General features: G+C 40.4%; 2 protein-coding genes across 4 annotated transcripts; both read right to left on the bottom strand.

Annotated features, from left to right (window-relative positions):
* Window positions 1-102: 102 nt before the first annotated feature.
* LOC126640365 (glutathione S-transferase A3-like) lies at window positions 103-3569 on the bottom strand. The gene is made up of 4 exons (XM_050316110.1): window positions 3434-3569; window positions 2268-2380; window positions 1774-1825; window positions 103-281 (listed from the first exon to the last, which is right to left on the bottom strand). The coding sequence occupies exons 2-4, from the start codon at window positions 2352-2354 to the stop codon at window positions 118-120; spliced, it is 303 nt and encodes a 100-aa protein (XP_050172067.1). The 5' UTR covers window positions 2355-2380; window positions 3434-3569; the 3' UTR covers window positions 103-117.
* Window positions 3570-6175: 2606 nt separating this feature from the next.
* Window positions 6176-16907, bottom strand: LOC126640362 (glutathione S-transferase A4-like). 3 transcript variants are annotated; one of them, XM_050316108.1, is made up of 7 exons: window positions 16812-16907; window positions 12592-12710; window positions 11842-11893; window positions 8247-8379; window positions 7781-7922; window positions 6619-6750; window positions 6176-6459 (listed from the first exon to the last, which is right to left on the bottom strand). In XM_050316108.1, the coding sequence occupies exons 2-7, from the start codon at window positions 12676-12678 to the stop codon at window positions 6337-6339; spliced, it is 669 nt and encodes a 222-aa protein (XP_050172065.1). In that variant the 5' UTR covers window positions 12679-12710; window positions 16812-16907; the 3' UTR covers window positions 6176-6336. The 3 variants fall into 3 exon arrangements, with proteins under 3 accessions (XP_050172065.1, XP_050172063.1, XP_050172064.1); XM_050316106.1 differs by lacking the exon at window positions 16812-16907 and adding an exon at window positions 16430-16499; XM_050316107.1 differs by lacking the exon at window positions 16812-16907 and adding an exon at window positions 15414-15474.
* Between the last annotated feature and the right edge of the window lie 3232 nt (window positions 16908-20139).

Below are 20139 nucleotides of genomic sequence, written 5' to 3'. Positions count from 1 at the left end.
GACATCACCTGCAGTCACAGTCTACACATGCTGCATGAAGAGCTGCTCTATCACCCTGAATTTAGCTGGGAGCTGGGATATTCCCGTGTGACACAGAGCTGTAGTGTGAACTGCAGTCTAACAAGAAAACGTGGCACTGTTACAGTACAGGGCTCTCTCCTTCAGGTCCTTCCCATAGAGGTTGTACTTCATTGCTATGTAGTTGGCAATGGCTCTGGTCTGCACCATCTTCATGCCATCAATCTCCACCATTGGCACTTGCTGAAAGAGCAGGGATCCATCTAGGCAAAAGGAGATAAGACAAGGACACACTCAGTCTCTGAATGAGAACCATGAGTGGGTGTCAGGCAAACCAAACATACTATTTTTTTATTTAGAATCACTGAATCAACTTCTTGAATATTCTCCAGATTTGAGCAAGCATCCAAAATGCAGAACTTGTAGCTTTCATGCACTGACAAAGACATGTAAGGCATGGCCCTAACTCAGATGATTTTTGTGGAGATTAATACAGATGAGAAAGACTGAAGGATGTGATGCAGCAGTTTCTGTCATGCATTGGTACGTATTATGGAAATCTGGACAATTTCAGGACTTTTCAGCATATATAATGCAAATAAAAAAGCATACAATGTCTTTGTGGCTTCTATGTTGACTTTGCTGCACAACAACATCTCATCTGTACAGGCATGAAGTGGGGAATAACAGTGAGTTCCATGAGATTCCTGCAAGACCCAAGTGTCACTTGATGTGAGTCTGCAGAAGCCTTGACCTAGCAAGGAAGAAGTAAAAGCACCTCCAGAAAGAGATCACCAGATCAGAGGAGCAAGCGAGAATTTTTGCTTTATGGAATCCTATTTCAGATCAGATAATTGATCAGCTCTGTCTGTCTTTGTATCCCCTGTAAGGCAATCATGCAGAGAAACTCTCTGCTGCTTAGGGCGTATTTACATTTATGTTTATGTCTCAAAATACTTTTTGAAAGGTAGCAGGTGGCAGGGGGGCCAAGTGAATATTCCTATAGGAGAGCAGGACTGCAAATGCCAACCCGAGCTCAGCCTTTTATCAAAAGCCAAGGGAAGAGCACAGACATGTAATATGCTTTGGAGGAAATGTGAATATCATGCTCACAAAGACGAAAGCTGAAGCTAGAAGATGAGTAGTTGCCTTGAGAAACAGGAATGCATCAGAGGTACAGGTTAAGCCAGAAATCTGGAACTCTGTTTTCATACAGATTATAAAAAACCAACATAGTAGGCCACCTAAAATGCTAATGGATTTGAAGATGATGACAAAAACCTGTACCTGTACTGTGACAGGACAGGAGGCAATGGACACAAACTGAATCAAAGGAGACTCAGTCATCTGACCTTAAAGACAGGCTCTTTCACTGTGGGAAGTTACTGTGCATCGCCATAGGTTGCCCAGAGAGCCTCCGTCCTTGGAGATCCTTAGACCTCAGCTGCACATGGTCCTGGGCAACTGGCTTGTAGGGGGTGTTGCTTGAAGAGGGGAGGTGGAGTAGATGATCTCAAGAGGTCCCTTCTCACCTCAGCCTTTCCATGATTCCGTGAAAATTGAATCAACCAGGTGGATGATGTCATCTAACACACTGCAGTGTGCGTCTGTGATACCTCATGCACAGTCAAGTCTAGATTTTCTTTCTAAGACACTAAGACTCCTTAGGTGTTCTCAGACAAATTATTATATTGCTATTGTTGTTGTTATCATTATCATTGTTAGTGTTATTATTAAATAGTGAAGGTATCTTACCCTTCTGTAACTTTGTCAGATCATCCTTTTTTTCCAGAAAAGATTCTTCAAACTGCAAGAAATAGAGAAGAAAAGATCACTCGTCGTTCCATGTTTTAGCTTCTTTTTCATGTAGACAATGAGGGCAGAAAGAGCTGTGTTTGGGGCATTTTATTTCTGAAACAATAAATAACATTTGAAAGCTGTCTGGTGCAATGGCCATCACCATGACAAAAAATCCCAGCTCACAAAACTCACCGATCCCCACACTCCCCTCTGCTTCAATATCAGAAAGTCTTAGTGCTAAAAAAGAAAACTTTGATTTATAATGTAAAGTACCTTCAGGGGTAAGCTACACTGTAGCAGCAGAATTAGTCTTTTGGTATTTTGAACCTTCAAATTTAACTGAAGGAAGTACCTGGAAGCTGCAGGTCAGTCAGTCAGTCACATTTTTCATAGGGAACATTAAAAGTACATATTTGTCACATGCTCTTAGTGTAAGAAAAGAGGCAAACCTCAACCCCGGCTGCTGCCAGCAGCCACCGTATTGGTTCCATTCGGCCTCGTCCATTGAAGTAGTGCAGCTTGGGTTTCCCAGACATGTTTCCACGTGCCGGATAGTTTCTTGCTATTTGGAATAAAGAAATAGGTTTTGCAAAATAAAGATTCAGAATGCTGGGTTTAGGTCTCTAATTGGTCTCAAAATTGTCCTGTATGAAACTAAGGATTTATGATTCAAGACTTTCCTCAAATTAATAAAGGAGGTAGAAGTTAGACTACACTGAGGGACTCCATTGTATCATCTTGCCTTAATAATATCTTTTATATATGCAGCTTAGTTAAGCAGAACTCCGTACTAGGAGCCATTGGCCCAGAGCAGGGAACAAGCAAACCAAAACCATTGGAATCCAAAGTGTTCTGCTCTGACCAAAAGGCAGATTGTGCTTTCTGTTTATTTTGGCACTATCTCAGCATACAGTTTACTGATTCATCAGATACACAATATTAACTCAGCAATTCCTGTGCTTTCACCAGCTCCCTTTTTTCATTCTCCATGATAAAGGGGCAGGAAGGAATATTTTTCCCTCTTGTAAGCATTCAATCTCTTTTAAAACACTCCCTGCTCCAGTAAATTTTTAGACAAGCCTCCAAAGACACAGAAATTAACTTTGTCTCTGATAACATCAGATTTGCCTTTACCACTGGCAGAGCCAAAGGGCAATGCCTGCTTTGACAGTTCCATCTGTGCTGGAACATAAAGCAGCAACAGTTTCTAGGCAGATCACCATCCACCCCATTCAGAACCACATGTGCACAGCAGCGGCAAACACGCAGACAGGGCCTGGTTTATATCACCTTCACAGTTATTAACACTGTGCCAACAATAAAGATAAAGCATTACCTGCAGCTAAGGGGAAATGGTTAAAACCCACCATAGTCCCCTTTTAAGGAACGTATCAGCTTCGCTACAGTAGGAAGAAGGAGACAAGAGGAAGCACTCCATACTTCTGAGACCTACATTTCTTTTTCTTAATTCTGTACACCTAGAAAGCAGCTAACATTTTACCGTTTCTTGCATAGAACCATGATAGTAAAGAAAGTACAAACACCTAATCTGTAAAACCCATTCCCTGACAAGTACAATAATTCCCTCTGCATCTCCAAAAGCCAAAACACTTACCTTGTGCACACTATAACTCACTCTAAGCTCTCGGTAGCTTTGCCTGGAGAATATGTAACTCACTGTAGCCACTCCCACAAAGAGAACTTCAAATGGTTCTCTGGGAATGGAAATCTCCTCTCTCTTAAGGAAATAAATCCAATTACGTCTGTATAGTTACTTCTTACCTACAGAAAATAAATTCCTGACTATTGCTGACAATGCTGACAAATGGAAGATAGATGAGAGGTCATGATCAATGGGAGCATCTGTGCCAGCACAAAATGCTATGCTTCCGATTTGCACTGCTTGGCAACCTGTTAGTTAAAAACAATTGTGATGGCTGAAAAGCTCACCCAGTTTAAAAGAATACTGTTGTCCCAGTCAGGCTTTCACCTAATATTTGATGGGTTTTTACTTTTAACCGATTGCTGCTTTACATAAGTCACATCAACTAATTCTTCTGGAATCCTTCATAAGCTTCTATCCCATGCTTAGGCATGGGGATATTCCTTCAGGACATTTCCGCTGGATTTCATTCCTGGACATAGAAGGGGTTTGTGTTTTTTTTTCTTTCTCTGTCCAAAATGTGTCCCAGAAGTTGACTTGGTGAAAATGCTCACCAAAGGCAATGGTAGGAGACAGCGAACGAAGTACAGCATGAGAAGGCAAACTGCCCTCTGCCCTCCTGATGCTTTTTGCTGGCAACTGTATTGATTTCAAAAAGTCAATGCAGCATAAACTCCCGTCAACCATCCTGCCTATCTAGCTGGTTAATACTGTTGCAGCCATCACCTGCAGTCAAGGTCAACATCCATATAAAATTCTGCTGAATTGCTCTGAGTGTAATTGCAAGCTGGGATATTGTTCATGTGTTACACGTGCAGGTTGTATCAGTTGTAGGGGATCAAATAAAAAACCCCAAGTTGAGTATAGGACGGGGGGTTCTCTCCTTCGGGTCCTTCCTGTTCATGTACTTTGCTTCTCTGTAGCTGAAATGATCCTCACCCCATCAGTCTCCACCCCTGGTACCTGAGAGACCAATGTATTCCATGGCTTGACATAAAAATAAACTTAACAATTTATTGAGAGCTGGAATCCCAGAAGGACAAGGCATCCAAACAGTCACCACTGCAATGGATTGTCTTTCAGGAGATGCCTGGTCCCTGAATGGAACACTGAGCCCCAAAAGGAGAACACTGGCACAAAAGGAGAGCCAGGCTTCACAGAAGGGGACTCCCCACTGACCGCACATCCTGTAGCCTCTGCCTTCTCCCTTGGGCTCCTTTCTTTCTTATGTCCCTCTGTCCCCTTCTTACATTTGGGGAGGTTCTTCTCTCCAGCCTCTGAAAGCCTGCAGTGTGTCTGAGTCACCCATGCAGAGCTGTCCATGCCACTGTGCATGTTCCATGGCACCTGCTGCCTTCCAGCTGCTGCTCCAGAGGGCCCGGCTCTGGGGCCTGCGCTGTGGCACCACGGCCAGCCCTACTTCTCGGGAAGTCACAGAGAGACCCAGACCACTCTGCTCTGGGCAGCAGAACCTCACTCCTGCCATTGCTATAGAAGCACAAGATGCACACATTTTGTTTTCTGTTAATATCCAACTCAAAATAATTTGTTCGTATTTTATAACGAAGCAGAACTCTGCATAGGAATGTTGTATTTGCTTGCTTGAGAAATAACTGCTTTCCTCTCTGGGCTTCTTGGAGTGCTGAATTTTGCTGTTAGCAAAGTTTTTTTGAAGAGGAGCAGATCAAACTACACTGCTGGAAACGGTGTTTCCTGCAGTTTTGCACTGAAACGACTTAGGATGCAGAATCTTAGATAATGTGAAAGAATGAAGATTGTCCTGCATAGACCTGTGCACCAAGGTGCATCTGGTAGCATTCCAGAACTCAAACTCACACTTAGATAGCTTGGTTGGATTAATAATCTGTAGGCCTCACCATAATGAACTCTTGAAGCAAAAGGTCTAATTCCGTCTGTCTCCTAATTTAGCAGGATTTTTTGAAATGTCCCTTCACTGAGTTTGTAAAGTATTTTGGAAATGCTGTTCTTTTGTTTTCTCCCTACGAGGTTCATTTTCCAATTTTTTTTTCTAATTTTCTTTTTTCTATACTTAAATCATGGCAATCAGATTTGTTTGCCAACATTGGTTGGAACAAAGTTTCCTGCTATGCAAATATGTCTCTACTGCATGAGGCCTCTTCACAAGGCTCTTATTCTGTGATGTAAGTGTACGTAAGCCCTAATATTTTATTTTTAAGTCAGTGGAACTTGAATCTCTGTTGCTGTCCTTAATGTGTAGAAAGAAACCAGCTCTGCCTTACCTGGCTCTACAAAACAGATTGCATGTTTCTTCCGTTATACTTTGTTCAAGTGAATTTCTGGTAGGATCATACACGGGGTTTGAAATAATTGATTTATGTAGAAAAATAATCAGTTTTGCAAGGAAAACATTAGACATATCTTAAAAAATCCAATTCGCCCACAAGCCTTGAAGATGTTATCCTTAAACAAGTCTACTTATTTAAAAGGTAAGTGATGCAGTGAGTCTTCTCTTCTTTAGCTCTTATTCTGAAGTTTATTTGCATGCAGAAAATATCTTCAACAAGTTACATTCTGACAACAGTAACAATGCATTGATCTTTTTTGAAATTAACAAGTTCCCTACTCTACAAATAGTTCTTTACTTCCATATTGCTTTGTTTTCATATTTTGCTAAACATTTGATATATCAATAAAGACAAAGCTGCTGACACATTGCCAGAGTAACAGACGCTTTATTTCTGGTTGGCGTGTTTTTGGGTTTTTAGCACTGCTTTTTACTACCACAATACTAATTTACTGAGCTGGGGTTGATGTTTTGCCTTTTTTTTTTTTTTCCTCCAGTATTCTGGGTCTCACCAAAGGTGGCAAGGCTTTCATCTCTTAAAAACCTTCAACACAGTTTCTACATAATGGTCATCTGGTGGGGGTTTTCTTGGGCTGCCAGGCTGCAGGAACTTCTTAATTGTAGGCATATTGCTCATTTTGGTTTTAAATGCCTAAAAATAAAATCAAAAAAAAAAAAACCAAAAAAAAAAACACAGAGTTAAGACAGAAATTCCAACACACAAAAATGTGATTTACACAGCACAGGGAGATGATCAGTTCAGGATTTTCCTCTAGCTCCTGAATATATGCATGCTCAGTAACAAAATTACCTGCAACTGAGGAAATCCTGATAACACGGCAGGAATTTTCTCCTCCACTGCTAAAATTGCTTCAATCAGCTGAACATCTGCCCAGCTGAATTTGTTGCCCACGAGAAAGTCCTGGCCATGTTGTTTCAAAACCTGGAGAACACAGGAGAATGTGGGCTGCAGATGAGAATGGGACATATGTTGCCTGGCAGCCAAGCCTCACAGCACAGCTGTAGAGCTGAACAGCAATTAGATCTGAAATTTCAGGGTGGAGTTTTCAGCTGGAAGATGTGAGCCTAAATCAGTTCTCTATTGCTGGGGGAAAAAAAAGTAACTCTTGTTCTTTTCATGTTCTAGTACACAGACTACAAAATCTGGTCACTCTGTAATGAGGAATAATTATAGAAACTGAGAACAGAGACAAAATCATATCCTTAAGTAGCCTAGTAAAAGTCATAGAATTAAAAATAGGGATAATTGAGGAACTAAGGAGTAACTTAAAGAATTTATAAAACTGCCATTTAGGTATTTCATTTAAAGTTATGTCCAATGTTGATACCAGAAAGAAAACTCAGAAATGCAAAATTACAAAACTAACAAAGAAAAATCCCTGCCTTTGGGAACATGTTATGATAGTCATAAGAACTTCTATGATGTTCATCTTTTATTATTGTTTTCCATCAAAAGTGGGAAATGTTGCCAGATGCATGAATCATATGGGTTTGGTTTGTTGTTTTTGGAAGTGGGATGTGCAGAAATCTATGACTGTTTTACAAAAGTACTCCTAGTCTCTCTACTGAGTTATTTGCAAGGCATTTCCGCGTTCTTCCAATGAAACTGCTCCAAATTAAATTAAATATAGCAGAGTTATGCTCTAAACAAGTATAGAACTATTTCTTCAAGGAAAAAAAAAATCATGTGCGCTTGCTACTTCAGTGACAAGTTTCGCTGTATAGCTGAGAACATATTGCTTTGTTTCCTTTGTAGATGTTCAAATACCATAGCCTTGACAACACAAGCCAACAAATAGAGGAAAACATGCTGCTGTATTTCCCCTTCTTTGAGATAGCCAAGAAAGCTGAGGATTTGGAACTGACCTGCATTACAAACACGTTCTTATTTTGAGCAAACTTTTTTATAATGTAAATACAATATGTGTAAACACATCCTTTTTTTCATTTACCTTTTCAAAGACTGGAAAGTATCTGTTAGTTGCCCTCTCCTTAATTGAGTCAAGATTTTTCTCCTTTGCGTCAGGTGGAGAGAAAGGAAACATCAAAATCATTTGCATCAGATCTGATATTCCTTCCACATACATGTCAATCCTATTGGTCAGGAAAAGACAGTAGAAAAGAGCACAAAAGTTATTTTATCTGTTTTCCAATTAACTAAGGCAACTTAAAGGAATTTTATACCACCAATATAGTGCCAATTTTCACAGCCAAAACTAAACAAAAACTAAACCTAAATATTTTTCAGAAACAATAAAAGCCTGCTTCTTTTTAGAAGCATTTCAGAAGTAGTTGTTAAAACATATCGTGTTAGCCTTTCTCATACCTTTATACTGGATTTACAGGATAGAATTTGGTTTATATAACGTACCTATCAGATAACAGATTGCTTATTAAGTGAAAGGCAGTGTTACGTACAGGGCTCTCTCCTTCAAGTCTTTCCCATAGAGATTGTATTTCCCTGCTATGTAGCTGAGGATGGCTCTGGTCTGCACCATCTTCATCCCATCGATCTCAACCAGAGGCACTTGCTGGAACAGCAGGAGTCCATCTAGGGTAGAGTTAGCCTGTTAGTTCCTCCTGCACTGCAAGCTGGACAGGAGAGCAAGAGACTGAGCACATTTCTCTTGGAGTGTAGGAGACCACTGATGTCTTGCCCTAACTGTAAAACTCCAGGCAGTAAACTAACATTGTGGGAAAGATCAAATAGCCTGTATCACACTTCTGTAGCTAGGTCATTGCAGTGCAGCTAGGCACTGGCTTTACAGCCTCACCAGAGCCTCACTGGCTGCTGGGAGCTGTCACTGCCTGCTCCTTTGCACTTCTGAACCTTGCCTCATGCTGCCAGAAAAAGCCTAAATCAGCATTTTCAACCCATGGAATAAGAGGAGAATAAAGATATATGTTAAATCTGAATTAAAAAAAAAATCCAATTATTTTGAATGTAGATCAATTCCCCATCAGGAACATATGAGTAGAAAGAATGAGAGGGCTAGTACTGCAGCAACACCAAACTTCTGTAATAAAGGAAGGGATCAGGCCACTTTAAACATCATGAAGCTGCAGATCTAGAGGCAGAGGCTGTGACAGCTGTTGGTGTTTAAGTAAGTTTTACATAGTCACTGCAGGACAAGACTTGAAGTGTCCCCATAGATTTTCATTATAGGCCTAGCCTCAGTGCCATTCCACAACAATTTAGGCCTATTTAAAACCGTCTTTGTAATCCCATTTTCCACTGGTGCTGGTAGGGGCATTTTTCTGAGCCTCCAGTGAGGCATCTCTGAGAGTTAAGTTGACATAGAGATTTAACATTGCAAAGTCAGTCTATTCTAGACTAGTATTGTGTTGGACTGTCTTTGGAGATACCCTCTCCTCCATTTACATACTAAGTGCATCCAGAGAACAATCCTGCCCTGTTAAAAAAAAAAAAAAAAAAAATCACAGCAAAACTCCAAATCCAAAGAGGCAACTGTCAATTGACTTCTTTTAATTGTTCAATTTTAATCTGTTTGGTGAATCTTTCTTTCAAGAATAACGGTTCGTTTTAACAGGCACATCTGTTTCCTTTTTACTCCATAGGGCTATTAAAATACCGTGCTTGGTTAGAATTAATAAACCTTCTTCACTTGCTCTATATTATTAATTTACAGTTTCAATTCAAAGAGTAGTTCTCTCTGAAGCAGCGAATAGCTTGTATTTGTTTCTTGTAAAGATTCACAGAAAAATCACGTCTTCATGTATTTCCAGAACATACCTCTGCAGCTTAAAGAAGCAGCATTACTTGGTATCTATCTAGCAGAAACAGCAGAATGAGAAAACTAACAGCTCTGCATGGATATTTTTCAGCAGAAAGATGTGAAGTGCAAAATAAAATCTGACTTTCTGGCCCATGACAAAAAGTGATGCAGCATCTGTGACTGAACTAAATACATGATTTCTTATCTACAGAAAAGAGGAATCCCTCTTCAAACCAGTAGTGGACTGTTTCTCCTCCCTTGTTTTGCAGTGAGAATGAACCACTCCATATAAGCACTGCATGGAACATATATATATATATGCAGGATTAAAATCAGTTTACCAGTAATTTCAGGGGTTGGATTGTGCTGTCCAAAGGTGGTCTGTGGAGCACACATAAAAACCCAGTCACCTAGACCTACTATTTGCAACTAACCAGCAGAGCTTGTTGAGATCCAGGTAGCAACCTGGGCAACCTGTGGCTACACAGACTGCACCAGACTTGTCATCCTTTCGGCTACTGGGTACAGGTCTGCCCAGGCCAAAGCTATTTAACGCTCAGCCTCCAAAACAGCTGTCTGTCTTCAAGCTGCCTGTTAGGAACAGCCCCTGGCCCAGGCATCTTCATGACACTGCAAGGACATTGCTTAGAGGATCATCAGCTGGTATGGGCCAAAGTCACACTTGAATCAGTCTAATGAGGTGGGTGATGTCTAAACATAGGATACCCTGGCAGAAAGTGTGTTGGCAGAGAGAGAAAAAAAAAATTAGAGAGAGAAGTAATGTGGAGTTATTTCTGCTGAACCCTGCTCTGCACAACTGGCAACATTCCAGAGGTCCCTTTATTAGGGTCACTAATTTGTCTCTCTTCAACCCACTGTATTAAACCACACTTTTTTCTTTCTTTTCTCACCCTCTAAAGCTCAATATATAGATATAAAATGCTTGATCTTCTTTAGAAAAACTTCCCTATCCTTTTCATGACTATTTAATTTTTCTCCCTGTTTATGGATAAGCTTGGATGCTGTATCCAGGATTATATCACTCTGTCTAGATTACTAGTCTCAAGAAGGACATACATTTGGGCTGTCAGTACCTGTGCTATCATATTTAGAGCTATAACTGGTTTCTTTACACTGCACTGCCCTCCCACTGTCCAAGTCCCAGCCAACTGTACTACCAAATTTAATTCTCATCTACTTGATACCACTTCCTTTTTATTTTTGTTCATTTTAGCTCTCCTGTCAGAAATTCTTTAAACACCAGTTTATGCTTTCTGAGCTCAGACAGAATACAATCAAGTCCTCTTTAGAGTCTCCTGGTATGTCTTGGCAAGCTCAGCCTGCTGTGAGGTTTCTCTCATGTGACTTGGGCAGCAGGTAAACTGTGGGGCATGTGCATTCTGTAATGCTCCTCACAGTCTCAATCCCTTCCCCTCCTTGACAGCAACATCTTCTTGCAGGGTGGCTGTGGTGGGGTTCACTGCTGGGTTTCATCTGACCAGATATCAAGGGCGGTGGCTGGGGGTATGCACTGGTGTTTAGGAACTGATCTCCTCTCTCCCAAGGCTGACATGAAGTCTTTGCTGCTTTGACCATGTCAGGCTTTCCTCAGGTCTCTCTGCTGGCTCCATGTTTTTATCTAGGGGAAGCTTCACATCTGAGGCTTATTCTGCTTAGAACTGTCACTAATGTGTTCACACAGAGCCTACCATACAGGAAACTTGTTTTCCTGGAGATTTTGGGGCCATGTCAGCCTTTCATTTAGAGGCTTATTTAACTGCATTCAGAACCAACATACAGGTAACATCTATACCCATCAACTCAACAAGAGCTCAGGCCAGCTGGCTGGCCCCATTCACTCTACTCCAACCCCTCTGCCTGTAGAGCATGATGGTTACCTCTGAATGACATCTTGGAAATGGCCCTTGTTCTGAGACAACTCCCAAATGATGCCTAGGAATTGCTTAGGGAGTGCTATTTGCCATGGACCAAAAATGTACCAGGAACCATGCTAACAGTTCAACAGCATAGAAATTAAGATGTATTAAATAGAAATGTTTGCCTGTTTAATGTACTACAATAAAGACAGTCACAGAAGCTATGGCCTTTAGCTTATAGGAACTATATGGCACTAGAAATAACCAGTTATTCAGAACTAGTATTGCAGTATTCAAGGTGTGCACCTAGAAGTTTGCATTGGTTTAAATAAACTATTTTTAAACCACAAGTTGGAGAAATATTTTCAGGGACTAAACCTCAGGTCTTGGGATTCTTACCTTTGATTAACTTCTCATATTGTTCTTTTGTTTGCAAAAAAACCTCTTCAAACTAAAAGGAGAGAGAATAGTGTCATCCTGCTGTATTTGAACACTTTTTTTCTCTAAGTGACTGCACATAACCATGCACAGAACACTGAGTCAGGTAAAACATTATGGGCCAGATCTTCAACTGCTCTTTATGAGCCCAGATGTCCTGAGGATCCCACACACACCCTGACAGCTGATGGGGAGCAGAAGGGCCTGGCCACTTCTGCATGAGGGCACTGATTCAGAAATAACCTAAATGCAGGTAGAAACAAGAGTGCAGGTATCTACAGGAGCAAGACAGGTTGGAGCCAATGTCAATGAAAGCACAAGGTAAATAAAATATTTTTAACCCCACCCCAGTTAACAACACTCTTCTATTAGACACACCGTAACTGCAAATTAGTAAGACTGAGTTAAGGTGGTTTTGCACGCTAGAAAAGTCAGATTAATCATAATGAATCAAAATGGGGATTTATTTAAAGACCCTTAAGTAATTTCTTCAGAGTATTGATACTAGCCCTAATAAACTGTAAGCTCAGCTGAGTTTGCATCCCAAATATTAACCACCAAACAATGTAGTTACAAAAATACAGTCCCACTGGCCAAATGAATTTCACCACCCTTATGCAGCCGTTTATCCTCCACATGCATGTTAAATTGTTCCTCAGTGAAGCCAGCTGAGAACACCAGTCTTTAACACTGTACCAAATGCGACCCCACCTCCACGCCGGCTGCTGCCAACAGCCATCGTACGGGCTCCATTCGCCCCCTTCCATTCAGGTAGGTGAGCCTGGGCTTCCCCGACATGCTTCTGAGCTCCTGGTTCCCTGAAAAAAATACTAAGCAGAAAACAGTATCTCTTAAAACTGGTGAAAGCACCATTACTTTGAGGGGAGAGAGGACCTTTCATTCTCACTATGCCTGTTGAAGTTTAAACTTCATCTGCCTTAAAACATGAGACATGGACTAATGACACCATACCACCTCTGCTAGGAAAGGAAAGATGTGTGAACCTGTAAAGCTTCCCCAGTGCTACTAGGGAGGTTTGTTATGATTATAAGCAAACACAGACATGTTTAAACAAGTGGTGTAAGTCCCTAGCTACAGGGGGAACCTTGCTGCATTTTAATACAATTATACAAAGGCACTGGAAATCTTACCACATCCTCAAGGAAGTTATTGACCCTCATTGACATCATTCTCATTGAAAAGATGAAAAGAAGTTAAAGGAAAACATGTTTTACTGGTATAGTAAACTTTGTCTAGCTTTATTAGCCATATATGCATTTTGCAGCTTCAACTGCAGTCTGCTTCTTTCTTCAAATAGGGATAAATGAATTGTTACTATTCCCTTTGTTCTGGGAAATAGGATAAGCTTCCTTGGCCATCCTGTCTCCTTGCTGCTTTTGGCAGCCTTGAGGTGTCCCTTAAAGCCAAATCTGGAAGCAATGGCTTCAGGTGCTCCCAAAAGTATTCCCCAGGGCTCAGGGAACCTGCATGCCCAGGGGACAGGCACATGGAGGCTGTCTGACACTTGCTGTAGCATCACCTCTCTCAGAGTGTGCAGCAGAGACAGTATGTTTGTATTGAGCTGTTTCATACGTAGGGACAAGCAGCTGGACTATCCATGCTGACACTTCAGTATAAGTATTTCCAAATTCAGGCCTTCATTTCTCTGCACTTCATTGGCCTAAATACCAAAAGAACAGGACTATCAGTTCCCTTCACAAAGATGTTTGTATCATACACTAATGACTGGAAGAAAAAAAACCTTTAAAATAGATATTCTAATCATGTCCTAATGGCTCAGAGTGCTTCAATTAAAAAAATAATTTTACAGATGACTCCAGTTTTCTCAGAGCTAGAAACCAAAGCTGCAACATTACGTCTGCCACACTTTGCATTCACTTGACATTTCTCATTTGAACTGGGCTTGGTACACTCTAGTGTATGTTTTCTTCAAGTCACAGTGCTTTGTAAGTGTACTTAAAGTACATTTGGAACATGTTTTGCCGATACTTGATTTTAAAGAACAAGATCGAGAGTTCTCCCTTGAGCAATTTCAGTAAGAACAAAGTCATGTTACTAGAATAACTAGGGATATTTTGGGTAATTTAGAAAATATAATCCAAATACACATTAAGGAAAAAAGTATAATGTTCAGTTTTAAAGTGTCTATAGCTGTTTCTAATTACAACATTTTGGCTCTAGGACAGTGTTTTATTCATTTCTGCACGTTGTGTGACTAGCTTTCACTGTAGGGCAGCTTATCTACATAGTTCACAACAGCTAACTGTAATGCCTCTCCTGTTATCATACTTGTCAGATATGTTGTATCCAAAGAATTTCAACACACACATTGCCCCACCTTGTAACGTGCAGAAACTTAGAGTAAATAAGACTTAAGTAAAAAAGCCAATGACTGCAATACCAAGCATATGAAACTTAAACCTCTTGGAAAAATTATCTATTGCTTGCAGAACAAAAGTACGGGGAGTAAAAGGTTTTAGGTATCATTTTACATGACCAAGAAATTCTAAGGGGCTTTAAATTATATGAGAAGAGCAAAGACAAATGAAGAATTAAAAATTGTCATCAGATTCTTTTTTTTTTTTTTTTTTAATTAAGAATAACTCTATCAGCTCTGAGTGGATTTTAGTTGTCTTAAGCTTCCAACACAGGAAAAAAAAAACAAACCACCTTATTTTTTGGTTAAAAGTCTCCTCAATCTTTAGATTCACTGAATGTATCTCCAGTTATTATACAGGGACCTGACACTGGTAGCTCACATACAGGCAGCTACTTTCAGTTCGTGGGTCTTGACTCTTGAGATTCCCTAAAGGTCAGCAGATACAACCTTGACTTACTGAAAACCAGGCAACTTTTTCTACATTAAATCTGCAAACCAATTTATCCAGACTCACGATACCTTTTTGCATCTGGGGGAGTGTTCAGCTGACATAGCCAAGGCTCCCTGAGGACTTCTCTCAGACCTCCACTATTTTTCTAGTTTTAGTAAAAGACTTGCAGGGTGAAGTGTTTAAAAAAAAGATCTAGTTTTGATAGAGTATGTTGATGCTTTATTAGTAATGAAGCAATCTGTCACCCATTCCTTACTGAGACTTACCAGTCTCAGCTGGAAAGGGTCTCTCCACAGAAGTTACAACTTTTATAAGAGAAGTGTAGAATATTTGGATTATCTGCTAAATTCTTCAGCAAAAGGAGTAGTGTTTATCTGAAAACCATATTAAAATCATTCAAACTCTTCCAAAACCAGCTACTAAAAACAAATGCTTTTTAAGAGCTGTAGGATTCTGCTACCCCCGGATAAATCATTCAAGGAAATAGCAAAACTCCTGATACCAATTATTACCCAAGATGATGGAGAACCATTCAATGGACACCTGACAAGGTAAAAACATTCAAGCTGTTGAAGCAAGATGCAATTTTCATAGCCTACCAGACTATGCACAAGAAGGGTAAGGAATAGCCTTGGGGACGGTAACTAACACACTGAACCTTCCTACTCTTACTCTTTTCACCCGGAGAAGGAACTCCACAATCGTGTAGTAACCACTCATGAAGCATAAAGGGCTCAAGCAGATTTAAGAGATGTCCTGTTTCTAAATCCCAATCTGGAACTGTTTGTTGTGGGCAGTCATATTATCTGAGTAGCAACCGGGTTATTGAATAACTGCTGTGAATGATGCAGTGGAGGCTTCACCACTCAGCCTGAGGCTGAGCACACAAACAGCTGAAATAATTGCATTAACAAATGTCTATCAGCTGTACAAAGAAAAGATTGTAAATATTTATCCTGTTTCTCAATATGCATTTGGAGTGTGCCATGCTACTGGGCAGTCAATAGAAGCTCTATGGGTTTGTAACTTATGATGGAAAGAAAATATCAAATGCTTCACCAATTACTCAACTGTTAAAAGCTATAAAATTGCCAGAGAAACTTGCTGTCATTCATCAGCCAGACAATAGCAGCAGAAGGGCAAATGAAGATATAGAAAATGGTCTAAGAGATACTGCTTCTAAAGGCACAGCACCACAGCTGTCTGAAACATGGGGCTTACAAATAGTCCAATGGTCTGAGCTGGTGCTGCTTGCCCCTGAAAAGATATGTGTGACTACTCCTGCTGAAGAAATTGACTCTTGCAAAAGACAGAACCAAAGTTTCCCAGGGAATGTAGAGAACAGATATGGAAAACCTTCCTATTTTGCCTAAGCAATACCTGATTCTCAGAGCAAAAATGCATCGCAATACAGGGCATTTTGGGACTACTGCACTAGCCTATACACTGCTGAAGAACTGGTTCATGTCAGGAATTTATGCTGCAGCCAAATAAGTAACTACCCCAACATCTAGCAAAGACCTCAACAAAAAATGTGACTATATACAAATGTTTTTATTGTTTTTCTATAAACTCCGCATTTCCACCCTATTTCCTAGTGAGCCTTAAAAATATGCCTGTCCTGAATTTCTCTGGGTATGCATCTCAGGGATGCATGAACAATTTAAGAGGACATGGCCTTCCAGAAACAGCAGTACCTGCATTCATCATGAAGTGCCCTTTAGCCCTGGAGATGGGATCAAAGTCCAGCATATCCAGTAGGACGGCTTTCCTGCTCAAACCTAGAAGAGACCAACACGGTCTGCACACTTTCACCCTCCCACACTTTGTCCCGGCTGCCTTGCTCAGCTCTGGATTGAACTGCAGGATTCATTTCCTGGTTAAAACATGTCTTTCTCTGGCATTCCCTCTCCTACAGCTTTCCGCTGGTGAGTCAATATCAAGCCATGCTTAGTCTATCTAGCACACAAACTGAAGAGAGCAGAGAATTTACGTTACCCCAGCAAATTTGGAAGTAGCTTCACTTAAAATAATCAGTCAAATGCTTTAAGAAAAAGGAATTTCTAAGTCAGTCCTTACCTTCTGACCTTAACTCAGTCTCCACACAGCACAGGCAGGTTCCCCAGGGCTGTTTAAACTTTGCAGTTCAGGGGAGTTTCCAGCCATACCCAATTAGAGAGAAAAACTCCCAATGCTTTTAAGCAGACACTACCCAATTTAAAGGCGTATGGCTCTGAAAATTGACACCCAGGGCAGACACTGTCAGTTTGCTGATTTCACTAGACCATGAAGGTAACCTCCTAGTTTCTGTGGTAGCCATCTATTTGAACTGAATTTTGGTGGCATGTTAGCCAAATACAAGAGCAAGACATGATGAATTGAGAAAATTATAGATTTTTCTAGGTCATATTTAGGGTATTTAAAGACACACCACTGAAGTTTCTAGGTTTGTTTCACTACTTAGCAGTAACCCAGGTTTTTTATTTTCAGTGCTGAATGGCACAAAAAAAGTTAACCAAAGTATGGGATAACAATGCTCCATTACTTTAAAATATAGTATCAAGCTTACTTAGTGATAACTTGATAACTTGAGTTTTTGTCATAACCTCACCGCATTTCTTAAGGCAATAGCATTAATTTTGGAAATTGTATGCACATGGCTAATACTCAGAGATGAAATAAACTATGATTTTCTTACCCTATTTCCATGAGAAGTAACTGTTTCAGCTCTTCCACCTATATTTCAGGTGAAAATACCAAAACTGAAAGTGGAGGCAAACAGACACAAGGATGACAGAGCAGATGGAAATAGGATTTGGGTGCCAAAGATTAGGGTCTCTCCTCTAGCATAGACCCACATGTGATATTGGGCATCACTTTACACCCCTACAGCAGACAGCTCATCTGAAGATCTGTTCACAGAACCCACACTGTTATCAAAATTGTATTTATCTGTGTAAAGCCACAGCACCTCACAATGGAGAATCTCAGGACAAAAGTCTCTAGGTAACTATCTTCGGGAAATCCCTCCAAAGCTGCTACTTTCTTTTTCTTCCCAGTTGGAGTTTCATTATGGTTTCTCTGCCTGGTAATTGCTGGCAGTCTCTTCTAAAGGATGCATTTCCAATAGAGGCTTCTTGCAAATTTGTAATTTCTGTGCTTCAGAGGTTGATGGTGTCAGCAAAAAACCTCTGTATGGTGCTTCTTTACACTTTGCCTGATTTTAACTCCCTCTCAAGTTCATAATTTAATGAATAAAGCATAACATTAAATGCATGCTTCTGTATTTTCTATGTCAAACCCAGTTACCACCAGGTTACTCCACACAAAATTTCCAAGTATGGGTCAAAAGTCCAGCAGATGCCCAAAACAGTTTCTAGCAGGCAGCATGGGCAGAGCACCTATTTTGGAAGGTCTCAGTGTGGTGTCAATGCATGCTTCCACTAGCTGGAAGCAGTGCCAGCCAATGGGCCCTATATGCCTAAACCAGCAATGCAGATGGGGCTAAAGTAGGAATGGGGGACATACAGGGATAGCTGATTAAAAAGGAGCATTTGTTCAGACCTGTCTGTGATGGCAGTGTTAAATCAAGATTAATCTATTCCTGCTTTTGAGGTCTTTGGTATCAGCACTTGAGTGACCGAGCTGGTTCAGGAACAGTGACCACAGAAGAGCATGTGGGTGACTGCTGTCACTTTGTCCCCTCTGCAGTCTCAGATGCTGACAATGTCAGCAATAGGCCTGACGGCAAATTAAAATGGGAGGAAGAGGTCCTTGATTTGAGGTTCAGGGATGAGTGGTCAAGCAAAAGCATTCTGATGCTTTTTGGATTTGCTAAACATGGCCACATCCATCTTTGACTGTTGTTCCCTGTCTACACATTCCTGTTTGACAGAAGGACTTTCCCCTTTGTTTTTATTTTGCTTCCAGCACAGCCTTTCATAATGTAATTACAAAGCTCCTTCGACATCTGAAGGTATTGTATCAGTGAGGTTACTACCATCTGTAACTTGAATAGCTGTTCTGAAGCTCTAGAGCAGAAAAGAAAATAAGTTTCTTTTATACATGATTTGTTAAGCCGCACCCATGAGTTTTCAGGCAGCAGGCATGGGGCTCAGGTGCCACTTAAAAGATCTGGGGTTGGGCACAGGTATATTTGAAATGGTGTGTATACCATGCCCTGGCATGTCAGGTTCCCACAGTGCTCTGTGGACACACTTCCTTGTGCTGTAGATGAGACCAGTTCAAAGTCTTCTCGAAATGTGCCTACATGCAATCCTCACAGACGACTACAGAGCTGGCTTGGGGAACCATGCCTGCTTACAGCATCCTCTCAGAGGTGAGCACAGGGTACATCACTAACTGCCACTAAAGAATTAAACACAGGAAGGTAGGAGGATTCTCCCCCTGCTGCTTATTGCACTCCTAAACTGAAGTACGCCACCACTGTGATAAAAATAATTAGAGTCCGAGTGAATAGTTAAAACAAGTCATGGATCACTTAAGCTTAGATTTGCTGCAAACTTTCAGTGACTGCTCTGGTTCTGTCCAGGAAGCTTTCTTTACTGGCTGCCCAAAGACAAGGTTAACCAAGCCTGTAGTCACCCTCATGCGTATTTCCGTAAGCTGTTTGGCACTCAGCCAGACCACTGCCACAGAAAAGTCTGATTTACACCCATTGCACTGCTGGTGAGGGGAGCTTAAATGGAGAGCTGGTTTACAGAATGATGTAATTTGTATTGTTTAGTCTTTATTGATCTAAGTATCTCGTAATGGTCAAAGGGCTGATTTATCGAGGCACAAGATAGGCAAGATCAAGGTTTCAAAGGCAACTGAAAAATAACTTTAGTGGTACAAACTTCATTGTGAAATATTTATCTTAAATAGCTTATGTATTATAATGACTTCATATTTGGATCGAAACTTGTGTATGTTTCCACTATCTGGTCTCTGGTATGTTCTGGGAAACTTTCTAAGACTCCCAGTTTATGTGCATTGTTACAACTAAAATTACAACTAATCTAAACTTAGGTTTGAAGAATCTTTTTATTTTCAAAAGAAGGTATAATGAAGTAAAGCAGAAATTTCAATCCTATTTTTGTCTGATGTTGACCAGTTATAAAGCTGGATAACAATTTGGGTTTTTTCTAATTAAAAATACTTTTTACAATAAAATAATTACAAAAATTGACCACTTTAACAAATTAAAAATCAGCTCTCCTCCTGTAAAACTTTTTGGGGGGCTTGTTCTGGTCCTTTCACAATAAAACCTGATTTATTTATACTTCTCAGACAAGAGAAATAGGTTTTATTGGCAACAAGTCAATTTCTTCTCTTATAAAACACTTTTGTTTTCACTGAAGTTTTTTTTCCCCTGGAGTTCATCAGAATTTTCATAAGACCCCAT

This window comes from Myiozetetes cayanensis, unplaced genomic scaffold (genome assembly GCF_022539395.1).
Source record: "Myiozetetes cayanensis isolate MyiCay16 unplaced genomic scaffold, myiCay2020 scf2-11, whole genome shotgun sequence".
Classification (NCBI taxonomy): domain Eukaryota; kingdom Metazoa; phylum Chordata; class Aves; order Passeriformes; family Tyrannidae; genus Myiozetetes; species Myiozetetes cayanensis.
Note: the sequence above shows the minus strand (reverse complement) of the source record. Positions and strands in the feature narration are given on the sequence as shown.